This window comes from Manacus candei, unplaced genomic scaffold, assembly GCF_025592945.1.
Source record: "Manacus candei isolate 608988 ecotype Guabito, Panama unplaced genomic scaffold, ASM2559294v1 h1tg000088l, whole genome shotgun sequence".
NCBI classification, from domain to species: domain Eukaryota; kingdom Metazoa; phylum Chordata; class Aves; order Passeriformes; family Pipridae; genus Manacus; species Manacus candei.
Genome location: NW_026138136.1, coordinates 3,769,239 through 3,780,649, shown reverse-complemented (window position 1 = coordinate 3,780,649; position 11,411 = coordinate 3,769,239). Strand labels below are relative to the sequence as shown.

At 38.1% G+C, this 11,411-nt stretch overlaps 1 protein-coding gene across 1 annotated transcript in view; it reads right to left on the bottom strand.

Annotated features, from left to right (window-relative positions):
* The window catches only part of LOC127482479 (dynein axonemal heavy chain 5-like), a 158,229-nt gene that overhangs the window by 87,797 nt on the left and 59,021 nt on the right, over window positions 1-11,411 (bottom strand). Inside the window, exons 43-45 of the mRNA XM_051812846.1 lie at window positions 8,823-9,010; window positions 7,404-7,598; window positions 217-351 (exon numbers count right to left, since the gene is read on the bottom strand). Coding sequence (XP_051668806.1) covers window positions 217-351; window positions 7,404-7,598; window positions 8,823-9,010 — 518 coding nt within the window. The remainder of the gene's footprint in view (window positions 1-216; window positions 352-7,403; window positions 7,599-8,822; window positions 9,011-11,411) is intronic.

The window sequence follows — 11,411 nt, the reverse complement described above, 5'->3', positions numbered from 1 at the left end:
AGCTTCTGCTGTGTTTTCCTCTCTTTAAAAGACAAATAATGCTCATATAGTAACTGTATTCTGATTCTCCCCTCACTGATATATCATTGATCATATAAAACTGCAAAATAATGTATCCAACCGCTGAAGAAAAACAGCTTTTCAAAGTGCATAATAAATGCCCTTAAAAATGCAAACAAAATACTCTTTTGGGGAAAGTCACCAGTGTCACAGTACCAGTTTGGAGAGGTTCATGTCCCGCAGAACTCTCATCACAACAGTTTTCTCTGGCTCTTGGGGATTAGATCTTTTCACTGCTCCAAGTGTTCTTAAAACAGACAGGATATTTCTAAGCCCAAAGTCATAGTGAACCTTGAAAAAATACATAAACACAATTGGTACTATAAAGATCAAACACTTTAAAATCAAGAGAGGGCTGAAAACTAAATTAATTAAATAAATAAATGCTATTGAACTTTCAAATATGATGAAATTCACAGCTCTTAATCTTTTCAACTAGATCTCCAGTACTGTTATCAAATCCTGCAGATATTTTCTAGTGTTGTATGTCTGTACCTACCAAGTGTCCTTTTTGGTGGTAGACTACCATTTTTACAAGTCACCTGTAACAGAGCTGCATCTTCTCGCATTTTGCTAAATTCATAAATCAAACCACATCTCCCCAAACTACCCTCTGCTTTCTGCTCATAAAAGGACTGTTGCTACCTTGATGTACTGTTCTGGGATTCATGACTAAAAGGGCCAATCTGTTGCTGATATTAAGAAATATACTGAAATTATTCAGATACAATTTGTTATATGTAAGTCTATCCTATACTGTTCTCAATGACTTTCTGCTCTGTGGAGGGTTTCCTAACAACTTGGTTCAGAACAGAAGGATTTACTTTCAACAGCCATGTGCATCCTAGAGGTGTATCTAACTATCTTTAGACTTAGGGAGGTAAGGTCTGGACGATCTTCCCTTCCTCTACTGACACAGCTGAACATTTGTAGAGTCATACAAACACACTCAACTAATTTTAGCACTTGTACCTGAACATACAAGTCTTATTTAACATAGATTTGAGAACATATACAAATGTTCTGTAATGCATTTCCTCTTCGACCATTGATGTAAATCCTAGAAGGAAAGCTATCAGGATAAAGGTTTTAAATTATGAAGTCTCCACAACTGCCAGCTGCTCAGAAGACTAAGTGGTAAAGACAGACATGGAAGAAGATAATCAAGATATTATTGTATTTAGAGAATATCTGCTCCCTCTGATTGATCAGAAATGTTTTTGCGACGAAGAGTATAGACTCTTTTTTACATTATTGTGTGTTGATCTTGTCCAGCCTCCAGACACCTACTCAGCTACTCTTTCACTTCCCCTGCTCAACAGAACAGAGGGAGAAAAGATAAAAAGAAAGCTCATGGGTCAATATAAAGACAGAGATATCACTTACCAATTAACATCACAGACAAAATAGACTTGACTGGGGAAAAATAATTTAATTTATGGCCAACTAGGATATATTTGGATGGTGAGAAACAAAGACAAATTAAACCAGCATCTTTTGCCCAGACCCCACCTCTATTCTCCAGGCTGACAAACTGGAACAATACATCGAGTAAACCCCAGAATTTTCAGCAAGGAATAACTTATTGATTAGGTTTATAGATGATACCTATCTGGTGAACTGGACCATAACTAGAGTTCAAAATTACTAGGAGAAATTCAATACATTATTTATGCGTGATGCAATTAAATAAAGGCAAGTGCAAAATACTAAAGATGGAAACAACCAGCTGCACAAATAAAGAGTAACAACTCCTATTCACTGAGTGGAGAAACAAGTCAGGTGTAGAAAGCTTTGCAGAAAAATATCTGACATTGGACTGAAGCCACAATCTCCCCAATGACTTATCTACAATTATGGTAGGCAATAAAAATAGAAGTGTCCTTTTTAGAAGGGTTGAAATGATATTTCCACTGGAGTTGGCACTTCTACACTGTGCCCAAAAGCTGGATTCCACATTTGAAGATGAACCCTACTGAAGAGAAATTAGAAACGAAATTAAAGTTTTCAGTTGAGTAGAAAACATGCTGTATCAGGAAGAAATAATATAAAATCTACTGTAGAAGTAGGAAAAGTGAATATGTAGGAAGAGTTATGATAAAATTCTTCAACATGCAAAAGATACCTGCAAAGAGGAAGACAGAAGGAATAGTAAGGGAAAGAAATAATGCACTACAATAGAGCAAGGGAGATTCAGGTTAACTTTTACTGAAAACATTGTGACCATAACGAAAACAAAACTCTGGAACATATTGCCTGGGAAACTGCAAGCTATCTGTCAATAGAAAATGTTAAGGAGAGTCACAACCATTTATATCAAATTATTTAATTATTATTTGTCCTCCAGAAAGGTAAATGAATGACCCCTCAGAGCTCTGCCCAGTTTCATCTTCTATTATTCAATCAGATGCCAAGTTGCTGCCAGCTGAAAAACTTAGGTATGAATATTCAGCCACGTACTGCCAGGAAATCTCGTTTTCAGATGGAAACATTAATACAAACAGATTAACAACTTCATGTGATGTTTGGAAAGCATATTTTATGCTGATAACAAAGTCAGGTATCATTTGGTAAATGGTATGTCCTAGTAAAATGTCCAGAATCATGACAAGGGTTGATATATTTTTTTTCCCTTGCTAGATGACCATCATTAACATACTGGATGAGTCCACCAGAGTGAGTGGAAAAGAGACAATGGTCAAAATTTTCAAAGGGGGAAATTGCAATGGTTTGCATTATTAAGATTCCTTACATAGAAAAGGTACCCAGAGAGACTGAATATCTCCATCCTTGGAGATATTCAAAACTCAGCAAGTGCCTTAGCAACCTGCTCTAGGTTGACCCATTCTGGGCTAGAACTTGGACAATGTGACCTCTGGAGGTCCCTTCCAACTTACTCTAGTCTATGTCCCTATAAAAGTGAGGACTGTGTTAAATTTGAAGAAATACTTTCATATCTATTAGAAAATTTAAAATAAGCTGAAATGACTTTTAAAGACAGGTTTTTCTGGTGCATTCCAACTGACCTACATGATGAGTGGTTCCAATCGACTATCTATTTACCTTAATCGGTCTGCTAGGTTTACAACTGCTTTGCCTTTCAGGAATGGCACAGAACAGCTAGAATTTACTGGCAAATGTAGATTATGAGTTATTTCCTTGCTTAATCTTTTAACAGCAGGGAAAAGATTGCACTTGAGCAAAATGCAGTGGTATAGGCAACGTCCTTGTAAGGAAGAATTAAAAAATGGGAAAATAAAAATGTCAGTACTAGAGATTTTTAGAGTACTTGCTCCATGGGGAAAAGAAAAAAATTGGGATATCAGTGGTTTTCTCCATATGAAAGCACCTTAAACAGATGATCCTCAAAAAGGGATTACTGCCTCATTTGCTTTCAAGCTTTGTTAGGTTTTTCTCTTCAGTTTCTATCATTTTCCCTAAGCTGGGTGAGGATTTGTGGAAGGAGGCAGTACGTAAGAAGTCCTCTAACAAAGACAAATAATTCAGCTTTGGGGGCTCTGTCAGAATAACTCACAGGCTTCTGGACACCTTGGGCTTCCTACATTTGCTAAGGACTATTCTTTTATTTTACTGTTTATTGTTTTTCTTTACTGAAGGAGACGAGTCAATCAGGGTGCCTTTGGCTACTTGTGAGTCAGAGTTTCTCTTTCTACAGTCTGCATTTGTGTGTGTAAAATGTCTGGAGGACTTTATGTATTGCTTCTGGCAAATTCCTTTTGGATTTTCTGGGAGCTAAGTTCAGCTGGTGAATGGTTGTTTATTTTATTTTCTTCTGTTGATATATTGCATTTGCTGAAAACAGGCAGTATTCTACCATTTCCTATTGCATTGGTTCTTTATGTGACCCAGATCTTTACAGTCAACTGCCCGGATACCGAGCATTACTTAACTTCAAATTTCAAATTCACCATTAAAATTAAATAAATAAGTTCCACTAGGAAATACAGACCAATATGAGTCATAGAATCACAGAATGGTTTGGGTTGGACATGACCTTAAAGATCATCTTGTTCAAACATCTCCTGCTATGGGCAGAGAACCTTCCACTAAACCAGGTTACTCAGAGCCCTCCAATCTGGCCTTGAACACTTCCAGGGATGGGGAATCCAGAACCTCACTGACCAACCTGTTCCAGTGCCACACTACCCTTATAGTAAAGAATTTTTTCATAGTATCTAATTGAATAAGCCTCTAAAAAAGACTGTCTGTACTTTATAATTTTAGTTTTCTGGCTAGATGGAAGTGATTTGTATCCCACTGTACTCTGTTCATGAGACCCCCGTATTTAATCTGACGAACTCATTAGATCTCTCTCTATATATAATCACATATTGCATTAGATGTATTTCCCAGCCTACAACAAACTTCATGAGGAACTTTAGCAAGTGTTTCAGATTATTCCATTACTACCACAGCTATGAATGATGGGGGTGGGAGATAACACACATTCAAGTGAGCAAGTGGTTGACTCAACTGAGAAGCAAAAGGTCCGATCTGTAGCAGGCAAGAGAGACATCAAGAATGACAAAATAGGCTGAGAAGTGGTTCAGCTCAAGTGTATTTGTGCAGATAAGAAAGGGCAGAGAACAGCATCATGGCAGAAGCTCACAGCAGAAGCAGGTTCCAATTTGAAGTGCCTGCTCACTATGGCATGCAGCATGACAACAAAACAGGAAAAATTAGAGCTGTGTGTGCAGTTACAGGGCTACAGTCTAACTAGGAAATGTGGTGGGATAGCTGCAATGGATGGATACAGGCTCTTTAGGAAGGACAAGCCAGGAGGGCTGGATGGACAGTTGCCCTTCAAAGTGAAAGAGTGTAGGAATGCTTTCCCTTAGGATGGCTAATGAGCCAGCTGAAAGCATTTATGTTAGAATTAGAGGGCTGAACAACATTGTGGCAGATGTCTGCTGCAAACGTCCTGATGAGGAAAAAGCTGATGAATCTTTTTTCCAACCACTGGAGTTAGCCTCATCTTTGCAAGCCTTGATCCTCACTAGGGCTTGACACACCCCAGTATCTGCTGGAAGGGCAACACAGCAGGGCAGAGGCATTCCAGGAGATTTCATGTTATCTCCAATAACATCCTCACAGAGAAAATGCTGACTAGACAAGATGGTCAGACACTTCAACAGCTTGACCTAAGAGGCTGTGCAGTTTCTATCCTTGGAGGTATTCAAAGCTCATCTAGACAAGGTGCTGAGCTACCTGCTCTCTTTGACTTCACTTTCAGCAGAGATATAGGACTTGTTGACCTTCAGAGGTCTCTTCTAAATTCAGTTTTTCTCTGATTTTATAATTGTATATAATGGATTTATACAAGAGCAGGACTGCCCATAGGCAGGAGGACATAGGAGCATACTACCACAGGTTTGCAGAAGGTTGTGCTTCCTGGCTCATATTACCGAGTATGGAATGATCCAGGATATGATGCATGAGGTAAACTGCTAGAAGTAAAGATCAGAATAGCAGGCTTCTCTGATGGATACTGTACAAATGTGAAGTGGTCCTGAAGAAATGATAAATACAGATGGAAAACTATTCCCTGCAGACATAAATTCCACACTGTGGAATTTAAGTTATCACAGGGATATAAGCATAAGATGCAAATATATAATTGTGATGTACCTGAGTGTAAGGGTTGTGCCCATGTGCACACTCAGAGCACTTGGTCATTGATTTTCATTAATGTCAAGGAACTCCCTTGCTAGTATCAGCACATATGAGGCAAAGGACTGACCTGAGACAAAGTGATTGAGCTACATGTCTTCACAAAAAAGCATTTGACTAATTGGTACAGGAGTTTTCCAGATGAGAATTTCACTCATAGAGTCCTCCAGGCAGTTCCTACAATCACAACTAAGTTTCGTTTAGGTGTGAGCATTAAATTTTTAAGTAATCTGTCCAGGAATGAACCACTTCTAACACCTGTGACAGCAGAAAATGAGCAAAGCACTTTTCCAGAGGTAGAAGGCCAAATTCTGATGCCTGCTTACACGCTTTTTTCACATTGAATGAAAGAATCATGTCCAGGTCAAAAAAACACCACACAAATTGAGGCAATAAGAAAACTTAGTCCTACAGAGGCCAGGCCTGAGAAAAAAAAAGAGATGCATATTCAATAGTCTGGAAACAAGGTGTGTTTCTGACTGCTAAAAACGTGCATACACAAATTTTCCACAGATTCCACTTCAGAGAGAGCTCTGACAAATGCACTCTCGTAACTATAAAACACAGGCAGATGACAGGCCTGAGAGAGTAGGTTGGACAGTAACAAATGGACTAACACTAGTGATGCCTGATCAATATAAGGTGATTCAGATTGCCTAAAAACTAATATGAAGGCTAAAGGAGATACTCTGGGCAATATTACAGGGAAGCCAGCAGCAAATATGACCTGTCAAAAGCCAGTCCACAACATAAAGCTGGTGAGTAAAACTCTCTCAGAAAAATAAATCTGAGAGAAAGGAAAATTGAAAATCCAGTTTGGTTATATATATATATATATATATATATACATATATATATATATATATGAGAGTGAACTTACAGAAGTGTGAAGAAAGGAAGAGAAAATCCAAATCTGTACTGGTTTTGTTTTAACTCTGATGACCTAAATATGATGCATCATTACCTTATTCTGTTGTAGTCCAAGATTCTACATGGAAATTGATATAGTGACTAATAAATATATGGTATAGAACTGAAATCAAATAATGGATGGATTATGTGGACAATATAGCCAATATGCCCAGGTTCCTCAGGACCCAAACAAAGCAGGCGTTTGAGCCACAATGTATGTACCGTTCATACAACTTCTCATTGAGAACCTCTAGTGGACAGTCAGCACAGGGCATTCAAAAGGCAAGAACTATTTTTGTTTCTACTTAAATACGCCATACCAAACAGAACAGCACTTTTCTGTTTCTAGTAGCATTAGGCAAGACAGTGCCTTGTAGGTGTTCTTCAGTTATTTACAATTCTCACACCACCTCTTCAACAGATCTAGCCTTCACAAGTGGAGACATTGAAAAATGTGTCCTCCACAAAGTTCAGCAGAACAATGGACACCGTTCCTCATAACTTCTCCAGTAACCGCACTCTGTTTAAGAATCACAAATCAAACTTCCTTTAGTACTCAAATTACTGTGAAAAATAAAAATAACATGATCATTTCAGACTCTGTTCCTGGAACTTGAAACTGAAAACCCTAAAAAATGAATAGGCTCACAAGTGTAAAAATAATTGTATATTCTACGAAAGTATATTATTTACATATCCTTCCAGTGACAGCTTACAGTTGGAAAAAATATTTATTTTACCTGTTTAGATAACTGCTCTTCACAGAGTTTGTAGAGTGTATAGAATTTTTGACTAAGGACTTGGTTGTCTCGGAAACCAGCGCTTGCCAGCTTGACTCGCATAATAATGCTACGGTCTGGCACCATCATAGCAACTGTGCGAAACTGAATCTTCAGATTTTCAGGAAGTTCCTGTCGTCCTGCGTAGCCGGGGTTCTAAAATATGCAGTATATAAACCAAAACATCATATAATGAAAGTGGAATAGGAAGGTTTATCTTCTCTGATAATTATCTGGCAAACACAGAAGCACATGTGAGATTACAAATGGTAACTTGAGCATGTCACAATTACACATCACTACACAGTTGCCTCAATACTGCAGTTCATAAAGTATGGGGAATCACATGTTATTTGGAGATGTCCAAGGCACACGGATATAGACAGACAAACTCTTACAGATCTTGAGTTGTTTTAAATGGTTACTTCCTCAGGGTCTTGATTGTGTTCCAGCACTGGAAGTTACTGTCTCCAGTGAGAGTTCCCAGACCATTTCAGTGTAAAGTCAGTCAAGCAGTGCAAACCATTGCTGAATATAATTTAAACTAATGGATCTGACCTCTCACTGAAGATGTCTAAGTCATTCATGTGACTACTGCATGGCTCAGTTGTGACAACAGTAGTCACCAGCTGTGCAGTGATAACTTCTTAAACCCTTCCAGTTCTTTACAAACTGTCTTCACACTAGCCTTTGTATGCCACTAATTTGCCCTCTTTTTCATTACAGTGATTACTGTAATTACAGTGATAACATTGACTCCTTTTCAAAGGTAGTACACCCTAATATAAAGACAAATGATTCTATTTTGAGTTGCGGGTATGTAGGTAGCTAAGGAGAGGGAGATACAAAGATGTTTTTAAGGTATTCTTATACTTTCCTGCAGCTTTGCCTCCTGTACTGCTAGAAGCAGTCCACAGGAACCAAAGATACATCTTCAGGAGGCCAGTGAACCAGAGGGAGGGTGGTTTTCTTCATGCTGTCTTGTAGGACTGTGGTCAAAAGCTCTTCACAAGTGGTAAAATACTGATCAGACCAACTACAGTAGTCCTTGCAGTGATCATTTACTTCTGGTTTACTTTGACAGACTTTGACTAAAAATATGAGAGGGTTGAGTTTAATCTCAATCTGTCAAATATGCAACTAAAAAAGCCCTTAAAATATATAGTTAATGATAACTGCATACCTCAAGTCCTAACTTCCAGTTTAAAAATAGGGGCAAGAGAAAATAATATCTTTATTATTTTACCAAATTATTGTTCAAATTGCATTCGCTATTGTCTAAAAGATGGTCCCAATGATTTCAACAGGGAAATTTCAATAGGAAATGAAATAGGAAAGATTTTTCACAATGATGGCATTTACACATATTTACAGACATACCATAGTCAGAAATATACCAAATTCTCTGTCCATGTCAACAACATCACCATCAGTGAAAGTGAACTGAGGTTTCTTTTTTTTCTTACACTGAAGTACAATATGTATCTGCTGAGCAGCTACTGATAAAACTGGAAGATCAATGCGGTTAAATTCATCAAAGCAACCCCATGCACCTGACTGAGCTAAACCTAAAAAAAGAAAAAAGGAAAATATTTTGTTAAAATATCAGATCAAACAAGAGTAATTTATATATAAAATAGAGCATGCTCTATACAGCTTAATGTAACATGAGAAGAACAGAGAACACGAACACAGAGTAAAATGAGAAGTAAAAACTCAAAATAAATTTGGCTGAGCATTAATGACACAGAGAAAAAGAATCACTGCTTAAAAGAAAGATAAGCAAACTTCTTTACAAAGAATTCTACACTTCTATAGCAACCATAAGGCAGAAAGTGTTCAATAATATAGCACCTAGCAGCATAAACATGCATACAGCATGGAAACTCATCTATGCAGGGGGCGATATTGTCAAAGATGAGCTTGAGAGATACCTACCTAAATGAAAAGCACAAAATCAAATCAAAATCACTACATTTCTGACAGAAGCATTGTAGTATTTTATAGCAATTCATAGGTAAAAAAATTGTTTTCTAGCATCCTGCTGTTCAAGAGAGAGGAATCTGATGTCACACTTAGAACTGTTATTTGGAACTGGCCATGGAGTTCTAGACAGACAGTATTACACATAAACATCATGAAATGAATGGCTTTTGAGAAAGTCAAGTACTCTTTCTGTGTCATATTAGTAGTATTGAAATAGGACAGTCTACAGCAGCAGCTTTCCAGAGCAGTAGTGGGAAAGCTATGTAATCCTCTGCTGTTCCACATCCATTTCACAAAGATCAAAGTAATTCTATAGACAGTTACCAAATTTAAAACACGAAATATCCAATCCTACTGTCTTTAAAAATAAATGTAGAATGTTCCTTGACTTCACTGATGTAGCAGCAAGTCCTTTAACTGATGTTCTCCCTCTTGTATGTGGAATATCAGGACCTTGGATGCAACAGGAGGCCTTAAGTGCCCTGACCAGCCTTACCTGGGGCTTCTACCCACACTCTGTTCTACAGTCCAGGAGTTCCATTTCAGCTCAGGTATGTCTGAACTGTGTTGTGTGTAGAGCTGTGCACAGTCCTATCTTCTCTTATGCTGAACTTCTGACTGAGCTTCCTGGAGGACCCCAGAACACCACAGTTTTACCTCCAGTCCTGCCTACTGCTGTTTCTGATTGAACTTCCTAGATGGATCCTGGATCCACCTGGTTATTTCACATTGTCTGATGGTCAGTGGACAGCTGATGGAATAAGCTGTCAACAACCTGCCCTGTTTAGGCACTGTGGGACTGTGCCCTGGTGAGTGAAGTCCCTGCCCCTGACTGTATGGTGGTCACCCTGGCTTGTCTTCCCTCATGGAGATGCCCCATTCTTGCTGCTTCCTGATAAAAAATTATTGCAGAGATTTTTCAAAAGCAGTTGTCCCCTTTTGTTACATGTGTCATATGACTCCTAAGACCCATTCTAAAAAGAAACCCAAAAAAGTGGTTTTTTTCTATTTTATTTATTAAGCATAAATATCTACTCTTTGGGATGCAACAAGGAAAAGCTCTAAAACTGAATATTTTTTAACTAGGAAACTTATTGTCTCTTACACTTATTATCTGTATCTTAAAGGGTTTTGAAATCAATTTCTCAATAGAATGGTGAGATTCAGTTCTAACTGAATAATTTTTCTTTGGGAAAGGGAAAAAATTCACTTGTTCTGTAATGCCATCTGCTGCATGGAGTTAGGAAACCTGACTCTCAGGCAAGACCTCAGTCTGAAATGCGAAAGGATAAGTTACCAAAGTGGTCAGGATAAGAAGGCAGAAACAAAGCAAGAATACAGAGCCTTGATATTTGAATTGACACAAGCCACAGACAGTTTTTAACAGAAAGAAGTGAAATTACCAAGGAGTCAGGAGAAAAGGTGGTAACAAAGAGATACAGACATTCTCACAGAAGGAACAGAGAGGAAGATGACAACAGCTTGGTGAGATTGAAGACAAACCCACTCCAATGGGAAATAAAGTCTGATAAACCCCCTATGGACTGAGGACTTGAGGTACAGAAGAGACCCAGTAAATTACTTCATTTGGTGTTATGAGCATATTCATACTTAGTCAGACAGCAAGCAGGTCCCAGCCCTTTTCTGTTTATTATCAATGAGTAAAATGAACCCGTGACGCTAAAGGTCCTCACACATGACAAAAGACGTGCAACTAGAAGTCGACCCGAAGCTCTGGGGGTTACAAGAGGTCCTTTGAGAAACTTGTGACTTTGACTGAAGTTATTCACATGCACAGTTAGTTCAGCTTCTAGCTTAGAAATATTCTTCTGTTTAAAAAATTTTGGTCAGCTTTGCTGGTTTCTTAATTAAAACTAAAAATTGTCTCCAGGCTATATTTTAGCCTTCAGGAGATATCACAACAGTGAAAATTACGGTTATGATAACCTGTGTTCCACCACTCACAGAAAATGGTGGTGTTCT